The sequence below is a fragment of the Danio aesculapii genome, chromosome 17 (genome assembly GCF_903798145.1).
Source record: "Danio aesculapii chromosome 17, fDanAes4.1, whole genome shotgun sequence".
Taxonomy (NCBI): domain Eukaryota; kingdom Metazoa; phylum Chordata; class Actinopteri; order Cypriniformes; family Danionidae; genus Danio; species Danio aesculapii.
This window is the reverse complement of record NC_079451.1, coordinates 38,259,045-38,285,423: the sequence shown is the minus strand read 5'-3', so window position 1 is coordinate 38,285,423 and position 26,379 is coordinate 38,259,045. Positions and strand designations below refer to the sequence as shown.

At 35.1% G+C, this 26,379-nt stretch overlaps 2 protein-coding genes across 2 annotated transcripts; one reads left to right on the top strand and one right to left on the bottom strand.

Moving 5' to 3' along the window:
• Window positions 1-2,542: 2,542 nt before the first annotated feature.
• ptp4a2a (protein tyrosine phosphatase 4A2a) lies at window positions 2,543-12,232 on the bottom strand. The gene is made up of 7 exons (XM_056477455.1): window positions 12,139-12,232; window positions 6,766-6,842; window positions 5,903-6,493; window positions 5,719-5,811; window positions 4,690-4,820; window positions 2,764-2,838; window positions 2,543-2,673 (listed from the first exon to the last, which is right to left on the bottom strand). Exons 3-7 carry the CDS (start codon window positions 5,996-5,998, stop codon window positions 2,562-2,564), a joined length of 507 nt encoding a protein of 168 aa, XP_056333430.1. The 5' UTR covers window positions 5,999-6,493; window positions 6,766-6,842; window positions 12,139-12,232; the 3' UTR covers window positions 2,543-2,561.
• Window positions 12,233-14,321: 2,089 nt separating this feature from the next.
• On the top strand, window positions 14,322-20,066 carry gjb9a (gap junction protein beta 9a). The gene is made up of 2 exons (XM_056476929.1): window positions 14,322-14,469; window positions 18,654-20,066. Exon 2 carries the CDS (start codon window positions 18,674-18,676, stop codon window positions 19,427-19,429), a length of 756 nt encoding a protein of 251 aa, XP_056332904.1. The 5' UTR covers window positions 14,322-14,469; window positions 18,654-18,673; the 3' UTR covers window positions 19,430-20,066.
• The last annotated feature ends 6,313 nt before the right edge of the window (window positions 20,067-26,379 follow it).

The window sequence follows — 26,379 nt, the reverse complement described above, 5'->3', positions numbered from 1 at the left end:
AATTAAGTTAGTTAACAGGGAAAAAGGTTGCACAACTTTCCATATGACAACATGCCTATTGGAGTACATACAGAAATATAAAGTAAATAGATTACTACTAAAAACTAAACAAGTAGGCTACTAATAATGACAGAAAAGGTTTGCCGCAACGACAGGAATACATAAAGAATGAAGTGAGTAAATGAATGCAATGAATAAGTAATGGTTACTACTGAACAACCTAAACGTAATGTGGTCATGTCATTGGTCCATGAACATTTCCTTCTAGTTATCAAACTTTCATAACTGTATCAAGAGGCAATTCAATCATAACTTATTAAAACAGCTATCATAACAATATTTATCAATATTTGGCTCTTTTTGGATTCTCGAAAGCTATAGTAATAAAAAACATAAAACAGAAAATACATTTGGACCATTGTTTTTGTTTACATCCCTCAAAATGGTCTATATACACATTTATTGTTCAGGAATAAACGTTAAAACTACTTGCCATAGATCTACAGCTGTCCGGACAACAAAATTACCAATTCTACTACTCCGAAGGTTTAGCTAGCTCGTGTTAATAAAATACACAGTGCTGACGTTCCCTACTTCCTAAGTATCGGTCAGGCAACGTAACTAACATTTTTAAGCCCAGCCTTCACCATAGTAGGATTCGCGCTCAGGAAACATCAATTTGAAAGTCATTGTGAATCTGGATTGCACCGACTCGTGGTCAAGATAAGAAAACACCACAGAAAGAAAAGTCAACATGCTCGACACATTCTCTGCTTTTGGTATCCAAAAGATTCTTATATATTTATTTAACATTAGATTTAACATTATACTTTTCTCAACAATAAATCAGTAGGCCTATATAGATATATGAAGAATATTATTAATAAAATAGTACCTTGGTGTTTTACACATTCCATTATAGCATTATTTTGATTGCATTCTACATAATATTGACAACGTATTTACCTTAAAGAAAGGCCATGGTGCTCTACCGGAAGGAGGTGATTTGCCATCTCCAGGTTGGAGGAAAGTGCTTACCCCAGGTGGAGTTCAAGTATCTTGGGGTTTTGTTCACAAGTGAGGGATGGAATGTGAGATTGACAAGCAGATTGGTGCAGTGGCAGCAGTAATGCGTTCGATGTATCAGTTTGCTGTGGTAAAAAAGGAGCTGACCCGAAAGGCAAATCTCTTGATTTACTGGTCAATCTACGTTCCTACTCTCACCTATGGTCATGAGCTTTGGGTCAGATCTCGGATAGAAGCGGCTGAAATGAGTATCCTTCGCAGGGTGGCAGAGCGCACCCTTATAGATAGGGTAAGGAGCTCTGTCACCCGGGAGGAACTTGAAGTAGAGCCACTGCTCCTCCACATCGAGAGACGTCAGCTGAGGTGGTTAGGACATCTGTTTCGGTCACCTCCTGGACCAGGGGTTTTCAATCTCAGTGCTGGAGGTCCGGTGTCCTGCAGATTTTAGCTCCAACCCTAATCAGACACACCTGGGCTAGCTAATCAAGCTCTTACTAGGCTTTCTAGAAACCAACTTGCCTCAACACACCTGGAAGTATGAGCTAAAATCTGCAGGACACCAGACCTCCAGGATCGAGTTTGAGAACCCTTGTCCTGGACGACGCCTACCTATGGAGGTGTTCCCCGAGGCCTCCTCCTGGTTGGACATGCCTGGAAGACCCAGGACATGCTGGAGGGACTATGCCTCTCGGCTGTCCTAAGAGTGCCTAGGGATCCCCCCTAGAAAGGCTGGGGGAAGTGTCTGGGGAGAGGGAAGTCTGGAGTTCTCTCCTAAGACTGCTGCCCCCGCAACCCGGCCCCGGAAAAGCAGACGAAAATAAAAATGAAACATTAAAAAACTATTCTATCACAATTAGACAATGGTAGAACATACAAGAATGTACACTTCTACTTGCATTAAAGTAAACTTGCTGTTAAAAGGGGGAAAAAAAGCACGACAGCAACATTTTTATTAATTTTTTATTTGAATTTGACTCATTCCACAATCAGTGAGAGAAAGAGGTTTTGTTGATTGGATTTTCTAGGATTTCATTTATCTGTCCCATTTTACTGACGGTCATAACTCTAGTGTCCAACAGTGCTGTGAATATGCCTTGGAATGTTTCATATCTAGAACATTAGATACAGTAGTTGTGCCCATGTAACTTTGGAGAAGCTGACAGACTTCAAAAGAAGCACCAACAAAGTGAATTTTTCCACTTACTGCAGGATGTTGTTACACAATCCAGATAACTGGGGAGGACACCTAGGTTCAAAGAGGGAATAAAACACTAACAACTGCAGTTGATCATTATACCCATGTGTTTGTCACAATGAAAAACATCACTAGTGATACCCCGCTTAGCCTGTGAGTTTGCATGATTGGCTGGACTGCCTGGCCATCAAAAAAAGGAAAACACTAATACTGTGTAACCTGTTTGTGTGCTTGGCACTGTAATACAGCAAACACCTGGTCCAATATAATAATTAAACAAAACCCGATCAGAACAACACTAACAATAATTATCTCAATAGACCCTTTGGACAAATGTTTTTTATTGAATACAGCAGTTTTGACCATTGGCATCCTTGAAGCGCAGGCGCATCTTGGGTTTGTATTTTTCAAGATACATAAGCTGTTTGGCGTTAAAAGCCCCGCGTCTTTTCCTGAAAGGGAAATGATCAGCCAAATCACACTATGACCAACAAAATCATAATCTACAGTGAAAGAAAAGACAGGTCATTTTTGTGACTTACTGACGAATAAACTGGACTGCATCTTCGTACATCATCCCGCATTCGATTAAGGCTATGGCCACCAAGACAGGGGCTCTGATCGCCAAAAAAAAAAAAAAAAAAAAGTTTGAGTCATGAGTCAGGTCACATTTTAAATAGGACATTTCCTATTTCCTGATCTACAGTGCATCTGGAAAGTATTCATAACGCTTCACTTTTTAATGTTACAGCGGTTTTCCAAAATGGATTAAATTAATTTATTTCCTCAAAATTCTACACACAATACCCCATAATAACAATATGAAAAAGATTTTTTGAAATTGTTGCACATTTATTAAAAAATAGAAAACCCGAAAAAAAAAAATTAAATAAACACGTACGCAAGTATTCAGGGCCTTTGCTCAATACTTTGTTGATGCACCTTTGACAGCAATTACAGCCTCAAGTCTTTTGGAATATGATGCCACAAGCTTGGCACACCTGTCTCTGGGAATTTTTGCCCATTCCTCTTTGCAGTACCTCTCAAGCTCTACCAGGTTGGATGGGAAGCGATGGTGTACAACCATTTTCAGATCTCTCCAGAGATGTTCAATAGGATTTAGGTCTGGGCTCTGGCTGGGCCACTCAAGGACATTCACAGAATTGTTGTGAAGCCACTCCGTTGATATTTTGGCAATGTGCTTTGGGTCATTTTCCTGCTGGAAGATGAACCGTCGCCCCAGTCTGAGGTCAAGAGCACTCTGAAGCAGGTTTTCATTCAGGATGTCTCTGTACATTGCTGCATTCATCTTCCGGTTCCTGCTGCTGAAAAACATACCCACAACATGATGCTGCCACCACCATGGATGGTGTGGATGGTATTAGCCTGTGGATGAGCGGTGCCTGGTTTTCTCCAAACATAACGCCCGGCATTCACTCCATAGAGTTCAGTTATAGTCTCATCAGACCAGAGAATTTTGTTTCTTATGGTCCTATAGTCCTTCAGATGTCTTTTGGCAAATTTTAGGTGGGGAGCGGCTTCCGTCTGGCCACTCTACCATACAGGCCTGATTGGTGGATTGCTGCACAGATGGTTGTCCTTCTGTAAGGTTCTCCTCTCTCCACAGAAGAACGCTGGAGCTCAAACGGAGTGACCATCGGGTTATTGATCACCTCCCTGACTAAGGCCCTTCTTCCCGATCACTCAGCTTTGATGGCCGGCCAGCTATAGGAAGAGTCCTGGTGGTTCCAAACATCTTTCACATACGGATGATAGAGGCCACTGTGCTCATTGGAGCAACGTTCAGAGCGGCAGAAATTTTTCTGTAATCTTCCCCAGTCTTGTGCCTTGAGGCAAATCTGTTTCGGAGGTCTACAGACAATTCCTTTGTCTTCATACTTGGGTTGTGCTTTGACATGCACTGTCAACCCTGGGACCTTCTATAGACAGGTGTATGCCTTTTCAAATCATGTCCAATCAACTGAATTTACCACTGGTGAACTCCAATTAAGCTGCTGAAACATCTCAAGAATGATCAGTGAAAACAGAATGTACCTGAGCTCAATTTAGAGCTTCACGGCGAATACTTATGTACATGTGATTTTCCAGGTTTTTTATTTGTAATAAATTTGCAACAATTAAAAAAAATCTTTTTTCAGATTGTCATTATGGGGTATTGTGTGTAGAATTGAGGAAATTAATTAATTTAATCCATTTTGGAATAAGGCTGTAACATAAAAAAAATGTGGAAAAAGTGAAGTGCTATGAATACTTTCCAGATGCACTGTGGATAAAAGCTGAGTTTCACACCACTACAGCAGAAACCGTTCCAAAAGATCAACATGTCTATGCACATCAGTTCTAAGATAACTCTAAAATGACACTGGGTAACATCTCAGTGGCGCCCACAAACTAACATTTCATATCAATAAACCCAACTGCATGACATTTGATCTGATAACACTTACCGCCCCAATCCAGCAACGCAATGTACTGCAATGCAACAGCCTGGTTCATCTTTAAATTTACATTTGAGAAGATTCAACCAGTCATCAACAATTTGGTCAGGTGGTGAACAACCGTCATCAAAAGGCCAATCCTAAAAGAAAACACAGTGTACATTTAATTCAAAGTACCGATTATTCTACTGAAAAGGTTCCTAATAATTGGTTAATTCAAGAATCTGGACTTACCCAGCAAACAATTTTGTGTTTAATAGACATCTAAACGTAGACAGCTTGGCTAAAACCAGGCTAAATTTGGGCTGTCAGTGTAAATCAATAGACATTTAAGATTAGCAGTCACCAGTCTAGGGGAAAGTTGCTTTTGAAAGTAATACATTACAATATTGAGTTACTCCCAAAAAACTAACTAGTTGCACAACTTAATAGACTTAATCATTTAGTTGTTCAAGCGTAAAACGAGATGAAAGACAGTGTAACCGCTAACTCCGTCAGGATCAGCAGGCGAGTGCAGAAACTCCATTGAACACACTTTTACAGAAATAACTTACATTTTTAAAGAAATTAGACCTTAAACCTGGCAATTTTATAATGGAAAGGCAGTTCACTGGAAGCGCTAAGGTTGGCTGGCTGAACTGAAAAGTCTGTGTGCATATACCCCATTCTGTGTTTTGTGAAATTCCTTTTCTTTGACATTATTGTGGTGACAAAAAACACAATCACATGATTTTAAAAGAGCATGTTTTATTAAAGAGGTTTCCAAAGCTAATAACCATGAACCTGAACAAGCATGGTAACCATGCACGTGTGATTGATCAATGATTGCTTACTCATGCGCATAAAAACTGTGTGTGCATGTTTGATAAATATGGATTTACTTGTACTTGGGGCCCATTCGAAATGTAATTCGTAGAACTAAATATTGAACCTTTTCTACACACTCTTGATAAATGAGGGCATGACATGATTTCTTCCTTATGGGAGAAATTAACAAAAACATTTTTTAATAAACTGAGCTGTAATAGTAAATCTCACCAAAACTTCAATGCCTTCTTTTTCCACTGGTGTTTTGTCATAAGTTGACTCACAAACCCGAACCAGAGTCTGCACCCCAAAACTCTTTAGCTCCTGAAAGAGATCGACAAATGAAGTCATGTTCAACTTTGAAGATCATGCAAATATTGCCATTCATATTAACCACTTCCACTTAGAAACTTACCTCTGTAAACTTGGCCAGCTGTGAGTTGGTGGGATTGTGGGTGATGAGAAACCTCATGCATTCATAAGTGATCTCAACAGGAGCGGGGCGATTCATTTTGACACTCAAATGAATTTAAATTGTACTTTACGAAGAGAAAAAAAGCAACAACTTCCGATTGTTCTACAGGGAAGAGTAAAAGACTCCAAAATATTGAAACAATTTGACTTTAAGGCAAATCACTGAATGTTCTAAAAAGGTAAACCACGTTCTCGCTCCGACAGCTTAAAAATAAAATTAAAGAAGGGAACTATCCTTCTGATTCACAATTTATAATTACCCCATTCAGAAAAGAAGAGATGATCAGTTGGCACTAGAGTGAGCGAAAAAAACAAAACAATTCACTCTCTAGTACCTTGATTGGCTCAAATCGATTCATACACTTCAACTTTGGACAAAAAAAGATGCTCCGCAAAAGTGCAGAATGTAAGACGGGCAGTCAGGTAGTATAATCTTCATATGGCAGGCCCTCTGTTCACTTGTCTACAATGACCAGGTGCTGTGCCTGGCAGAAGTCTCCACTCACACTGACAAACGCCATAAATGTGCAGCCTGGAAGAGGAAAGAGGATGGTGACCAATAAATAACCAGGGCAGTGGATCCTAAAGGCTCACAACAACTAGCAAGTGCACTGAATCAAAACGTGTCACCATTAACACCGTACGATTACTGGATATAGCCTACAGCTAAAGAGAGACCTCATTCCACTGCAGTTGATATTGACTTTGGCCACTGGATGGATTATGAACTCTCATTATAAAAACATACAGGCGTGTGTGTTGCGTAAGTGAAAATATCTAACAAGCAGTATCGTTTGCACTTACCTTCAATAAGTGAACAGAAAACAAGTTGAGAACTCTGCATTCTATCTTCACCATTCGTGACTGTCTCTGCTTAGCACCTAAAAAAGACAATAAGCATAAGAACTAAACTTTTCTTCTTTCATGATTTGTGTAGTTGTGTTGGTCCAAACTAGTATTTCACAAGCTTTTGCTAACAGGTTTTATGAAGTTAAATGAAAGACTTTTTTAAGGCCAAGTAAAGACAATTTAATGAATAATCTGAAGGAAACATTTTACCGTATATTGATTGAACTTTTTAATTTAAATAATATCATTTGTATTAGGGGTGTAACGGATCACGATTACCTGCAGATTAATACATCTCTTGAACTTGTAGGTTTATCCAACATTAATAACAATTGCAGAGAGGTCACCTCCCGTGTCATTCAAATCACATGTATGAAAGTATTTTGGATTCCCTGTAAAATATAACGGTGACAAAAAAAGTTGTGGCGGGACCTAAACGCTTTCTTAGGTTATTAATTAAAGGTGTTTTCTGTCACTGTTTGTTTAGTCTGCATTAAGGCATTCATTGTAAAGCTGCACAATTAAACATTAAAATATCTTGATCTCAATTCAAACCCGCGCAGCATGAATGATAAATGATAATGAATTGCATATGTTTATTAATCCTTCCTAAAGCGCTGCATTCAAATCTGTGTTTGATCGAGAGAGATTTAGTTTTTACATTTTTCAGTTAGTTACAAACAATTGAATAACACAGAAGTACTGGGAGAACGGTTTATAGTTCACTGATGTTTATGGTAAAGATTAAAATCACAGTTTAATGGAAATTGACAGTGGTGAATGTTGTAGCAATTACACTGTTTAACCAAAAGGTGGCGACAAACAACCATCAAAATGATGTCAGTGAATAGGTTTTCAAAAATGATCCACCTATAAAAAAAAACAAAGTTTAATTGTTTAATCAATAATTGAAAATAAAGATGATATGTTGTACAAAATGTTAGTTTTCAATATTTAACATTATCAGCAACAGTAGCAAAGATCATCCTTTTTTTTAGCTGGTTCTTTCTTTGTTTTTATTAAAATTACAGGCTCTAAGTCGAGATTGTTAAAAATCAATGGTTTGTGCAGTAATATTTTTGTATGAACGGAAGGCAAATGACATTTGTCTCCTCCCTTTTTTGCTGATCCTAAAAAAAAACTGTGTGATCCGAACCGTGAGATTTGTAATCCGTTACACCCCTAATTTGTACCAATCTCAATAACATTTTATTTTACAAAAATGTAAGTAGCTTATATTTCGAATGATTCTTCTTTCCCTGTACCTTTTGATCATAGTGCTATAGTGCTAAGTATTTCCTCAGTTTACAGGGGAAGCAAAATTACAAGACAGAAGACGTTTTCTTAAAATAGATTAAAATGAAGCAGCTTTCTTTGATGAACAAAACAAGACCAATGACCACCAAAAAATACTTAATACAATTAAAGAAAAGTTATTTTAATAACTGGGTAACAAATATATGTTCTTGTTTAAACAAATTGAATTATGTTAAATTTCATAAAACAAGATTTAATTTCATATCCCATGTAAAATTGAGGTAAAGTCATCTTATAGTCCAACATTTGTTAAGTGACAACATGTGACATGCTCCCTATATTGTTTACCATGAAACTTTGAATATTCGGGCTGAAATTACATGCAAGTATGACTTGAAAACAACATTAGCATTATAAATTTTACTGTAAACAATGTTGTACTTCAATAGTCATTGGCTGATAATGTGATTTCACTAGGGCTGCACGATACTGGAAAAAAACTGACATTGCAAAATTTTCATTCATTGCAATAAATATTGCGATAAAAATGCAATTTCACCAGATGACTTGAACAGCTCATAAAGAATTCATAATTTTAGATGGATTGGGATGATTGTGTAGGGGATCTTATCTGTGTAAAATACAGGGTGATTCAAAAAGAATACCACAACTTTGAAAATCTGTATTTAATCACAGAAACATGATTGAACTTTTGATAGAACAAAAGATGCAAATAAACTATGTTTTATAATTTTCTGGGGAGTCAAACAGTATTTGGAGGCAGAACTTAATCACTATATTACAATAATAATAATAATAATAATAATAATAATAATTACAACAATGATAATAATAATAATAACAGTATATTAATATAATTGAGTACAAATGTAACATTTAAGCTATAAATGTTTAATTTATTGTGCCCAAATGTTTAAGTTTGCTCAAAATTCTTACAGTCAGGGCTTAAATACTTGCAAATAATAAACTTTCACTCAAAGGTTAAATTTGAAATTAAAACTGTAATGTCTGGCCAACTATAATCCTGACTAAATTGCAGATTCCTGTGATGTGACTATTGCTGACTCGCACATTGCGATATCAATGCTGAAACGATTATTGTGCAGCCCTAAATTTTACTACTTAGAATTTGCAAATATCACTTTTCTGACATTATATTATTAAGGAGAAAGTCTGAATGTGTGAATTGGGACAATAACCGGTTTCAAGGTTTTCTACGGTTTGAATAAGTCAAGGTTTTAATACAGCCAAAATGTTTTGTTATACCATTCCTAAATATGTAAGTTTTTTTTTAATGTGTGTTTTTGAAACTAATGAAGAAAGCAGAAGTCAATGATTTATTTTAATTATTTAGCCTGACATGTTTACTGCTCCAAAATACTTTAAATGTTTCTCAAAATAAAATTTATTGTTTTTTACCCAGACAATTAAAAAGAATATATTTTAGAGCAGTAATCACAACACCATGAAGCTGTGATTTTCTTATCCAAGGTTATCATACCATGAGAATCTTAGACTGGCTAATGCCTAGTCTGAAATCACATGCAAGAATGACTTGAAAACAACACTAGCTCTATTTAATTGACTGTGAACAATATAATATGTTGTACTTTGATAGTTGCTGGCTGCTAATATGATTTCACTATTAGGAATTTGCAAAGAATACTTTTCTGAAATTATATTATTAAGGAGAAAGTCTGAATGTGTGAATATAAAACCAACTTTACCTCAATCCATTTAAAGTACCTTGATTTAGGAATGTATTTGTACCCAAAATAAAAACACTGATGATTAATTTTGTGCATGCAATATTTAATTTACAACTATTATGAATGCTCCGATCGATATTGGTCGATAATCACATTTCACGACTCGATCGATACTCACTGATATCACGAACCGATCGGAAGATGCACGGGCATGCCCGGATGAGCAACGTTTCCAAATTGCATTGTTATTAATATTTCTTACAATTTTTTTTATATCTGTTTTATCATTTTTTGTAATGCTGCTTTTGACCATTACATGTATGCAGCATCCTTAATTTATTCGCTTAGGTAAGGCAAGATCACACACTTAGAGGAAAAATGTGCTTTATGCAATGTCAAAGTTATACAAAGCATCAGAATCAGTACTCTGTATTAGACATGGGACAATAACCGGTTTTGAGGTTTAGAAAAGTCAAGGTTTTAATACCTGAAAAAAATTCTGTTATACCGTTCCTAAGGTATATGTAATGTTTTTTTTTAAATGTGTTTTATTTTTAAGTGTTGTAAATAAATCTGCATTATTGATACTAATGAAGACAGCAGAAGTCATTGATTTATTTGAATTATTTAGTTTGATATGTTTACTGTTTAGAAATATTATAAATGTTACCTAAAATAAAAAGTATTGTGTTTAAAAGTTGTTTTTTACACACACATTTACAAATACTTTAATTTACAGCAGTTATCACAATACAGTTATTCCGTGGTATTTTTATCCAAGGTTATCATCTTGTCAGAAAGTTATACCGGCCCATGCCTACTCTGTATCGACTGATTACCATGACAAGGAATCATTATCGGCTGCAAAAATCCTGATCGGAGCATCACTAATGACTATATGAATATTTTCTTGGTTAATTTTAATTGTTTACGGCTTTACAAGCAGAGGAAGAAGCACGTGCATGCCCGGGTGAGCAAATTTTAAATTTAAAACCACGTTGACAACAGCTGAAACAATCTTATTAAATATTTAAGTCACTTAAAACATTTGAGAATAGGCATGGGACGCTAACCAGTTTCAATGTATATCGCAGTTTGGAAAAGTCAAGGTTTAGAAACAGCCAAAGTTTTCTAGTATACCGTTCCTAAGGTATATGCAAGTCTTTTATCTCTTGAGGTGGGGGGGGGGGGTACATGTTTTTCACAACTATCTTATTTAGTTTTTTAGGGCAACAGTATCTCCAGCAGGAAATAAACCTCTACATCAAAAGCTACTGGTTCAAAATATTTGAAATGTTTCTTAAAATAAAATATATTGTGTTCAATGAGGGGAAAAAAAGTTGTTGTTTACCCAGACATTTAAAAATAAACTTTTTTGGAGCAGTAATCGCAATACCATGAAACAGTGATATTTTTATCCAAGGTTATCATACCACCAGAATTTTATCATTCAAAATTTAGAAAATCATCAGATCACTCATAAAATTGTAAACATTATGCAGAGATGCATCTCCAATGACACGTGCATAATCCATTCTATTTTCTGATCATTATCTCATTCTTAAAGGGATAGCTCATACATGGCACACACACACAAAGAAAAATATGTCAGTTACACACCTTGATGTTCATTCAAACCAATCGCCAATAATTTTCTTTCTGCTGTGGAAAACTATGGTTTAGCAGAATGACAGCCTCAGTCATCATTCACCATCATTGCATGTTTTTGGTGACTGAAGATGTAATTTTGTCTGCCTTTGTGTTGTATTCGACAGAAAAAATTAAATCATGTGTTGGATTGGAAAGACATGAGGTCGAGACAACGAAAAATGTATATATAATTAGGGTGAAAAGACAAAGACATATAATGGAGGGCACACAATGGGCTACCACATTTGCTGACAACACATTCATTTAGATTTGTGAAGGACTCAATTTAAAAAAAAAAGACATTTAAATCAAATGTACAACTCCTAAAATACGTATATGCTTAATTTCTGCAGGACCAACATCAGGTCGAGTGCCTTATTGTGTTAACATGAAATCCAGCTTATCCTAATTAAGTCAATTTCAACGATGTTGTTATTATTTGACAGTTTAACACGGTATTACATGTTTATAGAACACATTATATGTTGTCATTGCATCACAATGGTAAATTATTATTTCAAAAGTCCCAAATGTTTCACGAGATTAGTTCGCTCCTGTCCGGCTAGCATATGTTCTAGCCGCTAAATGCGTATATATTTAAATACACGCTCAAGTTCAAATTCCATCTTTCATCTAGGTGTTTATAAATGACAGGGAAAAAACGTACATGTTAAACAAAACAGATACTTACAAAGAGCTGACGGTAGATGTGAATACCGTGACAAAGAGAGGAAGGGTTGAGAGACGCTGCTAGCCGGCTAGCTCTCCTCTACCATAGAGCTCCAGTAACCAGGCGACAATTCCGGTCAGTAAGGTTGGACGAGGATTTGGTGAGTGCAGTCACGTGGACAATAAACAGGGTTGAATGGTTATGGAGGATAGATGTAACTTTTTTCGACGGTGATGCGTCTTGACCAATCATGTTGAATTGTCTCAACTTACAATTATAAAGAAAATTAGTTATCTGTCATTTGTGAAAATTTATTTAAATATCTGTCGTTTGTGAAAAAATAAATAAGCAAATAAATTAATTAATTTCAATATCTGTCGTTTGTGATTATTGCAGCATACTGTAAAAAGTAAATCAACGAATATGATTTGTTTTCTGCAAATGGAGGCAACAAGACACATTTTAGAAAAAGAATAAAAAGTAATATAGTTTATTTATATAAATAACAATGATATACTTTAAGATAAATGAATAAATGCACATTAACAGTATAAAAAGATTATATACACATATACATTCATATATATATATATATATATATATATATATATATATATATATACACACACACACACACACATATACATTCATATATATATACACACAATTACCTGATAAATATACTGCAATAATTATAAAATAATAATAACTTTTATCAAATCAAATATAGTCTATACCTGATTCAAATTTTACTTAAAAAAAAAAAAAAAAAAAATATATATATATATATATATATATATATATATATATATATATATATATATATATATATATATATATATATATATATATATATATATATATATATATATATATATAATACATATAAATGAGATTAAACTAAATAAAATATTTAAATGAGTTGTTTGGGGGGAAAACTGTAATAAGTTATATATATGGGTTTTAGATCCCCTTCTGCCTTCAGAACTGCCTTAATCCTTCATGGCATAGATTCAACAAGGTACTGGAAATATTCCTCGGAGATTTTGGTCCATACTGACATGATCACGCAGTTGCTGCAGATTTGTTGGCTGCACATTCAAGATGCGAATCTCCCGCTCCACCACATCCCAAAGGTGCTCTATTGGATTCAGCTCTGGTGACTGTGGAGGTCATTTGAGTACAGTGAACTCCTTGTCATGTTCAAGAAGCCAGTCTGAGATGATTCGTGCTTTATGACATGGCACGTTATCCTGCTGGATATGCGGCTGTATGAGAGATCATACGTTCATGTAATTATTAATCACCTGTTTCTAAATGGTATGTCACTAAATAAATTTATCATTTTTAACCATTCTGATGGTCAGTTAGAACTGCAGCAGATCGTCCTGACCATGTCTACATGCCTAAATGCATTGAGTTACTGCCATGTGATTGGCTGATAAGAAATTTTCGTTAATAAGCAGTTGGTCAGATGTACCTAATAAAGTGGCCGGTGAGAGTATCTATATACTGTATGTTGTAACTCAACTGAAACAATTTTTCAAATGAATAGCTTATTTTAGACCCATGTATAATATAAATCTTTCACAATATGAATTAAATCTTTATATCCCATATATGCCTTTTTCATCATTGACTTCCTCATATAATAATATTTGGGCATTGTGGCATTTACAAAGTGGTGTTAATTAAACTAGAATAATCTTGTAGCTTACATGTAACCTATTGTTAATGTAAAATAACCAAATAATCTGTCTAATAGTTACACGCTGCAAATAAACATCTAGCTGGAACTATCAATATTCAATACATATCTGTTCGGATCTGTACTAGTGGGAAGTGGGCAAATATGATCTATTTCGAAAATGAGGTTATGCCACCATCTCCTGGTATATCATAGTAATAGCATGAATTAAAACAGCCACTATTTCCATTATAGCATTATAAACATGCAATTAAACGTGATGTCCTAATGAAACTTCTAGAATTAATAACAACATTAATAATTATACAATCTTTTCTGCGTGTGTGAAATGATATACAAGCCCCTCAATTAATTACAAGTCAGCTCACATTACAGTCTCTGCCGGTGTAAGATAATACCTTTATATGTAGCACTGCAGCACCACACAGTCCACACCCTTCACACCATCACAGGTGGACATCTCCAGTGAACAACACACTTACGTTCAGGTATAGCCCAACGCACTTTAGTAAGGCCTACGTCTCTAGATCAGGTCTGACAGGATTTCTGACAGGCTTCAGCGGGTTCACCGCCCTCTTCCATGAATTTGGGCTGTTTTGTTCTGTGCGTTTTGTTTTCAATGTCAGTCAATTCCGCGAAACACGGTAAGAACCTCTTTTATGTATTAATAATCACTACTTAGGCTATAAATAAAAGCTAGCAAGTAAACAGGTCTTAATATCGTTGCAAGTTTAAGTTATACTGTACATGAACATAATACATTTTAGTTAATGTGGTAAGATTAGAGTGACGGATTCCACAAGTCTATTAAACAGAACAACTGTTTTCCACGTTGATAATAATGGTACGTGTATTGAGCACCATATCAGTATATTATAATGATTTATAAAGGATAAGGTGACACTGAAGAAAATTCAGCTTATCTAACGCATCTTGAAATATATTAAAATAATTATTAAACAGTCAGCTATTGCTTCTTTGTTTTTCTTAACTTAATTTTATCACCATAAAATTATTATAATAACATTTGTACTTATATTTTATTGGTGTATTAAAAAATGTAGTTTTGTAAAGCATCAAAAAACAGTGCTATATATATATATATATATATATATATATATATATATATATATATATAAAAATTTATATATTTTATTCATTCATTCATTTTCTTTTTGTTTTAGTCCATTTACTAATCTGGGGTCAGCACAGTGGAATGAACCGCCAACTTATCCAGCATATGTTTTATGCAGGGGATGCCCTTACAGCTTCAACCCATCACTGGGAATATATATATATATATATATATATATATATATATATATATATATATATATATGATTTAATATATTTCAATATTATATTTAAAATTCTAAGATCCTCGTGTTTAAATATTTTAAATGTATTTTATTCTGCATTTTCATTATTACTTCAGTCTTCAGTATCACACAATCCTTCAGAATTCATTCTAAAATGCTGATTTGAGGCTCTTGAAACATTTTATATTATAAAAGAGGAATAAGAGTTTGGTACAGGAAAATTACCATACGGCATGGACCACAAACACCATTGTTTCCTCATACTCATGTAAATTCTAGGATCAATTAAAACATTATGTCACACTGAAGAAACTTCAGCTTATCTTACGCATCTTGGCTATTGCTTTCTTATTTTTCTTAACTTCATTTTAATTATAAAGTTATTGCAATAATATTTTTACTTATTTTTATTGGTGTATAAATAAAAAGTAAATTTAGTTTTGTAAAGCAAAAATAGAGCTAATGACAAATACTGATAAGGTAAAGTTAGTGCACATACATACACACATATATTAAATTTTAAGTATGTTCCTCGTGTAAAAATATTTCATGTATTTATGTATTTTATTCCTGCATTTTCATTATTACTCCAGTCTTCAGAATCACACTTCCTTCAGAATTCAGTCTATAATGCTGATTTGCGACTTGTGAAATATTTTCTATTGTTTTAAAGGTGCCTTGTAAAGAAAATCTGGGTAATAATAAGAAGAATAGGAGTTTGGTAGAGGGAAATGGCCATTCGGCATGAGCCACAAATGCCATTGTTTCCTCATACTCATGTAAATTCTGTAAGTGTAAAACCCCAGTGAAAAACAGGACATTAATTAAAAGAACTATTATTAAAGATTAGGCACCAGTAGCTTATGATAATCACAGATTATTTTCACAGAATTTCCTATAATATGGTTTTTAGTGGAGAAAGTGTCTTATTTTGTTTTATTTTCGGTCAACAGACTAAACCCGATATACAATGGCTTGTCTAATTACCCTAACTTGGCTAATTAACCTAGTTAATCATTTAAATGTCACTTTAAGCTGTATAGAAGTGTCTTGAAAAGGATCTAGTAAAACATTATTTACTGTCATCATGGCAAAGATAAAAGAAATCAGTTATTAGAAATTAATTATTAAAAATATTATGTTTAGAAATGTGTTGAAAAAATATTTTACCTTTAAACAGAAATTGGGAAAAAATTTACAGGGAGCTAATAATTCAGGAGCACTAATATTTCCAACTTCATACTGTATAAATATACAGTTGAAATAAGAATTATTAGCCCCCCTTTGATTTATTTTTATATTTCCCAAATGATGTTTAACAGAGCAATGAAATTCTCACAGTATGTCTGATAATATTTTTTCTTCTGGAGAAAATCTTATTTGTTATATTTTGGCTAGAATAAAAACAGTTTTTAATTTTTTAAAAACCATTTTACAGTCAAAATGATTAGCCCCTTTAATTTTGATAGTCTACAGAACAAACCATCATTATACATTAACTTGCCTAATTACTCTAACCTGCCTAGTTAACCTAATTAACCTAGTTAAGCCTTTAAATGTCACTTTAAGCTGTATAGAAGTGTCTTGAAAAATATCTAGTCAAATATTATTTACTGTCATCATGGCAAAGATAAAATAAATCAGTTATTAGAAATGAGTTATTAAAGCTATTATGTTTAGAAATGTGATGAAAAAAAATCTTCTCTCCGTTAAACAGAATATGGGGAAAAAATAAAAATGGGGGCAAAAAATTCAGAGGTTTATTAATTCTGACTTCAAATGTGTGTGTGTATATATATATATATATATATATATATATATATATATATATATATATATATATATATATATATATATATATATATATATATATATATAAAACTAGAAGCAGCTATGAGACATCTTGTCGTGACAAACCCAGGTGTGATCCGGCAGCGTGACAAATCCACATCTCTGCCTGCAAATTAAAGCAGCAAAGATTTATAATGAGCAGGTGAAATGCATGTTTATAAAACCTTGTCAACACAGCCTTGTTACACAGAAAATGTGTCATCCTGATGATTGCTAAAAAACATTATTTTTCCAAAAAGGTTACCTGTCATAAACTTCCATTTAAAAACACTCCAGAGCCACAATCTGGAGTACCTGTTCTGCATGCCTGAACGCCTGCGGAGTTTAAAGATTAATCAAAGAAGTAAATCTCCACTGCCTAATTAAAAAGATAATCAAGTAACACACACACACACACAAGACATAATGAAAACCCATTAAGTTTTTGGTTAAATTTAGAGCTATACTTTCATGACACCGGTTGTCAAGAGATTCTATGACCCAAACTAAAATGGCCTGTTTCTTTTCTGTTACAAGCTCAAAAAGAAATTGTTGATCTTCTGTTTATTACATGCAACACTTACAACAGCTCGTCATTGGAAAAAAATATCAACATAGGCTCATTCTGAAAACGTAACCATATAAACATTTCTGGAGATCATGAATTAAGTAGCCTGAAGTACATGTGGCTGCATTTAGCTTTTAAAACGAACGCTACGGGGCGGTATGACACCGTTCCTTTTCGCTCTTACCAGCTGACCGCTTATCTCAGTATGGACGGCTTTCCTGCTGTTACCAGTTTGTCCAGTGGCTCGCCATGTATGTTGGCGAATTTGAGACGCAGAGAGAAGTTAACCCCGACGACGGAGTTCGAGTCTGGTGAAGAACGATTCCAGAATGTGGGTAGGACAAAAACAACAAACCAAAGAGTAAAATAAGCAAGTAAATAACAGAATGAGAACGTGGTAAAATCTGAAAATGTGGTAAAAACTAGGCGAGGGATTTTCTCTGTCTGTAATGCTTTTTAAACTGTTGATTGGGTTTAGGGAGGTGGGTGGGCGGGTCAACTAGTGCTTTTGAAAACACTTGGTTGGGTTTAGGGAAGGAGGAAGGTGGGTAAGTCAATTGTTCAGTCAGTCGACAGCGACCTCTAGTGGATTTACGCGAGAACAGCAGGCGCAAATGGCACTAGCGAGAGAAATTTGAGATCTCAAAAGGGTACACAACGCCCTCTGGTAGACTCACGAAAACAAAAACTGCAAAAAAAAAAAAACGTAGCTCCTGGGACGTATTTGGTGCTCTCCAGAAATGTATATAGGGGTACGTAATCAGAATGAGCCTGGGTGGAAAAATACAGAAAGCCCTCCTTTTAAACAATGGTTGCAAGAATTGTTTGGTATTAGAAAAATGTATGTATATAGTTAAGTTTCTGAAGGAAGCTGATACAAATCTTTTGTCCATAAAATTTGTGTAATCTGCTATCAGTTTACCATTGTTTTGATACCTTTATATTGTATGTGTATGTACAACAGGCATTTATTTATTTATATACTTGTAATTTTAATTCTAATTTTAAAAAAATGTAATTTGATTTTGAATGCTTTGTTTTGTTTTAGTTAGTATGTTAAAAGTTTCTAAAAAAGTTTCTGTGATTAAATTTTTTTTGTCATATATTTCAGGACATTTCTTGTGATCAGGAATGAACTGGTCGGGATTGCAGTCCCTTCTGAGCGGGGTCAATCGATATTCGACCGTGTTTGGTCGAGTGTGGCTGTCTGTGGTGTTTGTGTTTCGTGTTCTGGTGTTTGTAGTGGCAGCTCAACGCGTTTGGGGCGACGAAAACTTAGTGTGCAACACCAGGCAACCCGGCTGTGCCAACGTCTGCACTGACACCACATTCCCCATCTCTCACATCCATCTGTGGGCCTTACAGCTCATCTTCGTCACATGTCCGTCGCTCATGGTCATAGCCCACGTCAAACTCAGAGAGGGAAAAAACAAGAAGCACACGGACGTCCACGATGGAGAGCAATTATACGCCAACCCTGGAAAAAAGCGTGGTGGTCTATGGTGGACTTACCTGCTGAGCTTGCTCATTAAAGTCATTGTCGATGCTGCATTTCTTTATATTGTTCATTACTTGTATGAAGGCTTTGATCTTCCTCGTCTCATCAAGTGCTCGGCGCATCCTTGTCCAAACATGGTGGACTGTTTCATCTCTCGTCCCACAGAGAAGAAGATCTTCATTCTCTTTATGGTGGTCTCCAGTGCGGTCTGCATCTTCATGTGCATCTGTGAAATGGTTTATCTCATTGGAAAGCGAGTATCGAATAACTTCATGATGGTAAAAGAACCGGCACAAAGATCCAGAAAACGTGACCCTACTCTGTCAAGTAGCCAATACTTTATTTCGCAAAAATTAAAAGAGAAAAAAATAGACAATACAGCTCTTTAATGACAGACGCATGTCCACATATGTTTACAAAACCCATTCACTGCCATACTGCCTGGCCTACTGGCAATTTTACGAGAGTAAATATAAAATAGGATCAACGTATTTATTATTTTTTTGTTTGTAACTTTTGATTAAAGTGTCAAATGTCCGGGATGAGAGTGAGGTTTAGGGGTTGAGTGTAACAAAGTCCAGCTAGCGAAGTGCTATGGAGGTAAACCTCACTCCAATGACCTCTAAAGGTGCTCTAGCGACAGATCCTAGAGGCCATGGTCTTTAGCCTTCTTGTTAGAGTAACCGACTCCCATGTGAAGAGTTACCGGTTCAATCCCAGCTCAGAGCAGGTTGGGTGGTGTAGGACCAGTTACATTGGTGCCGTGACCCAGATGGGAGTGAGGTTTAGACGGCTGAGTGTAACAGAGGCCAGCTAGCGTAGTGCTATGCAGGTAAACCTCACTACTCTGACCTCTATAGGTGCTCTAGCGACAGACGCTAGAGGCCATGGTCTTTAGCCTCCTTGTTAGAGCAACCGAATTCGAACTACCGGTTCGATCCCAGCTCAGAACGTGAGGGGTGCAGTAGGACCGGTGGTTACATATCTAAGCAAAAAAAGTTTTTTATAGTTTTGTTTTTATGTATGTGTGTGTATTACATACTGTACATAATATATATATATATATATATATATATATATATATATATATATATATATATATATATATATATATATATATATATATATATTATGCACTAGTTTTTATGCATTTTTAAAAATGTACATATGTATTTTTGTTGGAATTAAAAGCACTTTAGAATTGTAAAAGTAAATTGAATGTGAAAATGAAAGAGGGGGAGCCTGGTTTATGAATACTTTAAGTTATCTGAGGAATTAATTAAACAATAATACAACTTTTTTTAATAATAACAATAATAATAATGATAATAATAATGTCATTTTTACAACATGAATATATTTTTGATAGCATTTAAAATGCACTTTAGATTGAACTGCCATTTAAAATAGGGAAATAAGCATAAATAGAGCTATCTGAGCAGACAAAAGAAAAAAAGGGATATCTGATGAATGATTTTTTGTTTGTACTTTTAAAAACTATTTCTATACAGTGATTTTTTTCTTATGTCTAAAATGTGAATGTTTCACCATGTATTTTACTTAAATAAAAGTGAATTTGAAAGCTGGTGGGAGGAACAGAGTAATGAATAATTAAAAGTTTGAGTAAAAATGTTTAGGTGAGTTATTATATAGTTTTTAGACCTCATGTTACCTCGTGAATGTAAAATACATATTTTTATCAAATCTTTACTGTCAAGAAGTTTTTTACAGACTTTTTTTATAGCCTAACCAGAGTTTTCACAATTTATTTATTGCTTCCAGAGTTGTTTTGTTAGAAATTAAATGCAGTTTAGAAGGTATTTACAAGGCAAACAAGCTGGGTGAGGTCAGCATGAATATTTTGCAGTCAGTGTCACCTGGCTCTGTGCAAATATGACCTCCACATTAGCATATTTCCTGCACCACCATGCATTGTAATGTTTTGTTTTAGTAGATTTATTTGCTTGTGTTCATTCATTAATGCATAAATGATCTATTAATTGTTATTGCATTCTGTTGATGTTGTCTTGGTTTCATTTGATTTTTTTTTTAAATCAGGTGAGGCATATATAATTGTCTTTTTCAATGAAACACATAAACTAAATATTCAAACAAGCTTGTCTGAGCTGCTCTTTGTCATTCATTGAATCCGAATGTATTTCATTTTCCTCACACATATCTAGCTGGAGGACTGTAACTAAGTGCATTACTTATTTATGGAAAAGAATCTTTTAATTGTTATTTTGTAGTTGGATTATTCACCAAAAATGAAAAATAACTCATCATTTATTCTCCATCATGTGGTTTTAAATATATATAAGTGTATATCTTTAAAAGGAAGATATTTTGAAGAATGCTGGTAGCTGGCACCCATCAGCTTCCATATGAAAATACAAATTGCTATGGAAGTTAGCAGCATTTTTTGAGTTTTGATGGAGGAAAGACAATCAATTTGAACAAGTGAAGAATGAGTAAACGATGGCAGAAATCTCATTTTTGGGTGAACTATCCCTTGATTAAGCCCATTTTTTATAAAGTATTATTTTCTCACTAGGCCAATAACTGATGTAGACACATAGTGTTAGAATGACAACAGGTTTTACCTGAAATATGTATGATTGTCTGCCTCTGGGTTTATCAATGTCAAAATGATTGCCAAACAAATCAAAGAAGGCAGGGCTATTAGTGTTTGAAAAACGAGCTTGAATTTGGGTTAATTTTTAATGGTGAAAGAGTGTGAGGTAAGATATATATATATATATATATATATATATATATATATATATATATATATATATATATATATATATATATATATATATATATATAATGTTAGCTAAAAATTACATTTTTGACATATTTCAAGACATGTACGACAAGCTGTAACATCACGGAAAATTGAATTCAGGCATTTTAAGTTGTATATTACATGATTTATGAAGCAAGTTTGTAATTGAATTTGATGAGACATAAGTAGTGTTATACTAGTATTCATTTGATTTCAGCACATTAAGCAAAATATTTTTTTAAGACAGATAATATTGGTTTAAAACGACATGGTATATGGTACATGGTACAGATTTTTGTAAATAGGCTAATTGTAAAAGTCACCCAGTTAAAAAGTTGAGTTTTACCATTTTTGAATCCATTCCGCATGTCTCTGGGTCTGGACTTTTAGCTTAGCTTAGCATAGATCATTGAATCGGATTAGACCATTAGCATCTCATTCAAAAAAAAATTAAAAGAGTTTTGATATATTACCTATTTAAAAAGAATTACTCTACCGTAGTTACGTTGTGTATTTAGAGCAATGAAAAATCAAAATCAGCTTTTTTCCAGGTCAATATACTGTAAATAGGAACTACTCTCATTCCAGCCTAATAAAGGAACTTTTCTAGCATTTCATGGTTGCAGCAGGTGCAACGATATTAATGTTACTATCAGGGTTTTTTATTTTTTCGGTGCTGCGTAATATCATGCACCTGCTTCAGCCAAGGTACGCCAGCAAAGTTCCTTGGTTATTGAACCTGGAATGAGAATATACTGTAGTTCCTAGTCATATTGAAATAGCACATTTTAATTTTCTGTCGCCTTAGTCAAGCTTTAAATAGAAAAAAATTAATGAAACTCTTTTTAAATAAAGGGGCTCAAATAGATAATTTTAATTTTTTTTAAATCGTAAAACTATTTTTAATCCTGATGTTAAAGTAAATTAATAGACAAAAAGAGGTTTTTTGTTATTTTTAGTGCTGTTACTGGAACTTCTATGTTAAGCTGCTTTGACACAACCTACATTGTTAAAGTGCTATATAAATAAACGTGAATTGAATGTTATTATGTATTGTTCTGTGAAATCATGTAATATACGTTGAGCTAATGGGTGAATTATGGTATATGCACACAAACTTTTAAATTCAGTCAGCCAGCCCCATGGTTTCTGGTTAATTGTCATATCTCATTCAAAAATCGCTGCGTTCAAGATCTGATTTTATTTCAAAAACAACAATCTTCACTCCCTGGTTGAGATACGATATGAAGTGGGTATCAGACCAAACAAGAAGCACTGCATTAAACTCTATTGTTCCACGCCATTTCTTTAAAATTTGGAAAGTAATTTTACCCCAGTTTTTCAATGGAATTTCTGTGCTAGCCTGCTGCTAATGACGGCACCTACATTTTTAAACAGTCTTTCGTCTCTTTTTACACTTTAACAACCAAATGAATACTTAAGTCTATTTAACTGAACGTAGTGTAATTACATTACACTATCGATGCTGTAATTGGAACTTTATGAAATTGAAAATAGTCACATAAAGCTTTCACCGGAACTTCATTATTGGACGGAAAACACTAGCTGTGCAGATAGCCCATTAACATCACTACATTACAACTGTTTAACTCCTATTTCCAAAAAAGTGGAGTGTTCCTTTAAGGCCTTGATAAGTCCTCCTTATGTGCGTCAGAGAATAAAGTCCTATAAATGATAACGGAATTAAACTTTTGAGGTTAACTTTCTTTAAAATGACGAAAATCAAGGCCAAATACGCCACATCAAATCTCTTAACAGCATTTCAGCCTCTCGGTACAATTCCTCTGACGCTTTCTGGATCTTTTCAGTCCTTATTTCTGTCAGCCTACACTGCTTTTATACCTAGAATGCATTTAAAAATAAAATCTTTTCGCACGCTGTGCCCAGTGCACTTTCATTTACATGTTACATAAGAAGCACCTCTTGATCTTTTGCCTTCAGCAACCAATGATTACATCCCTCCTACCTTTTCTATCTCGCTCACACACCACACACAGATATCACACACTGCACACAAAGGGGAGGGAAAAAACAGATTTAGTGTATATTTTTGAAGGTGTTTCGGAGAGTGTTAATGTGTGAACGAAACGTGATTGTTTCATGTTAACATTTTATTCAAGCTGAGACGGTTTCTAAGCACTGGCACAGTGCTAACCTGCTCTCAGTTTTCAATCTTTCAGTGACCAGAAAGAATAGAGCAAAAGTCCTAATGTATGATTCAGTCACTCTGTGCTGCTCCTCCTACACATGTGCCCTGGCTTCGGCTCAAATGCACACAGCAAACAATCCATCCCACTCACAAACGCAACCGAGCACAGACTCACACACATTCAGATATACTGAATCTCTACTACTAAATGATGGTTTAGAATTGGAGTTGTGTGAAAAATACTTGATTATTCATATTGAATTCTCAAATTAGGACGGCACGGTGGCTCAACACTGTCGTCTCACAGCAAGAAGGACGCATGTTCGAGTCCTAGCTGGGTCAGTTGGCGTTTCTGTGTTTGCATGGGTTTCCTCCGGGTGCTCCGGTTTCCCCGACAGTCCAGACATAGGTATGGGCAAATGGAATAAACTAAATTGGCCGTAGTGTATGTGTGTGCATGAGTGTGTATGGATGTTTTCCAGTACTGGGTTGCAGCTGGATATATACTAGATACATGCTGGATAAGTTGGCGGTTCTTTCTGCTGTTGCGACCCCTGATGAATAAAGGGACTAAGCCGAAGGAAAATGAATGAATGAATGCTAACAGACTTTTTGAGTCTAAGTGGTTTTCAATCATCAAACAAAAACTACTTAATCCCTCCTGAATATTATTTATTATGTATTAATTAGAGTATTTTTTACCCTGAATTACTGTAAAAAAAAACATTAAAATGTAATTCAGTGTAAAAATAGTTTATTCAAAATAATAATAATAAACTTATCAGGCATGTTTAGAACAAGTATCATTTGATTATATACACTCTCAGAAATAAAGGTACAAGAGCTGTCACTGGGGTGGCATACCTTTTTGAAAGGTACATATTTGTACTTAAAGGGTCTTTATTAATACCTCAAGGGTACATATTAGTACCTTATTAATACATTATTATTACCTCAAGTATTACCTAAGTAGTACTAAGTACCTAAGTACAAAAGAGTACCTTTTAAAAATTTTAGGTACTAATATATACTTTTGAAGTACCAATATATACCTTTTAAGTACAAATATGTACCTTTCGAAAGGGTATCACTGCAGTGACAGTGTAAATACTGGGTTACTTAACCACAAATTGGGTAAAATATGGACTAACCCCCAAACATTGGGTTCAGCTTGTTCCTATTCATTAATTTTTTCTTCAGCTTAGTCCATTATTTATCAGAGGTTGCCACAGAGGAATGAACCACCAACTATTCTGGCATGTGTTTTACACAGTGCCCTTCCAGCCGCAACCCATTACTGGGAATGGTCCTATTCATTTAATTAGAAAATAAAATTAACCCAGCAGTTGGGTTAGTCACTGTTACACCAAAGATTGGGTTGAAATAACCTTGTATTTTTTAGAGTGTAAAAGACTTTTTAAGGATCACCAGGGCCTAGGTTACAAAAATTTTTATCTGGATCAAATTGGTCCAGATTTGAAAATCCCATGTTTTGCTACCCAGGGTTAACTGATCTATCTTACTTTATGAAAGTTTTTAAAGGAACACTGGGTTGGATCACTGTGATCCAAACACCAAATTTGAATTAAGATCAGACCATGTAATCTTATCTCTGTCTGTCAATGGATCACCAGCTTTCTGACAGATAGACAGCAGCTAGTCAAAATAAGCAAAATCACGTCCGACAGCTGCACCATCAGCACCGGTGCCCCCCAGGGATGTTTTCTCTCCCCACTGCTATTCTCCCTGTACACCAATGACTGCACTGCAAAAGACCCCTCCATCAAGCTCCTGAAGTTTGCGAATGACACTACTGTTATCGGCCTCATCGGGAACGGTGAAGAGTCTACCTACAGACTGGTGGAGCGGCTGGCGTTATAGTGGAGATACAACAACCTGGAGCTGAACACGCTCAAAACGGTGGAGATGATAGTGGACTTTTGGAGAAACCCCCCTGCACTCCCTCCACTCACCATTATGAACAGGCTGTACTAGAGTCCTTCAGGTTCCTGGGCACCTGATGTGGGACATTCACATAGACTCTATTGTGAAGAAAGCCCAGCAGAGACTGTACTTTCTTCATCAGCTGAGGAACTTCAACCTGCCACAGGAGCTGCTCGTACAGTTCTACTCAGCTGTCATCCAATCCATCCTCTGCACTTCAATCACTGTCTGGTTCGGCTCAGCTGCCAAAACCGACCTCCGTAGACTACAGCGAATAGTCCGGACTGCTAAACGAACCACTGGCACTACCCTTCCTACACTTCAAGAAATTTACTCTTCCAGAGTGAGTAAAAGGGCTCGCAAAATCACTCTGGACGCCTCACATCCAGCACACTTCCTGTTTGAACTGTTACGGTCTGGTCGGCGCCACAGAGCAC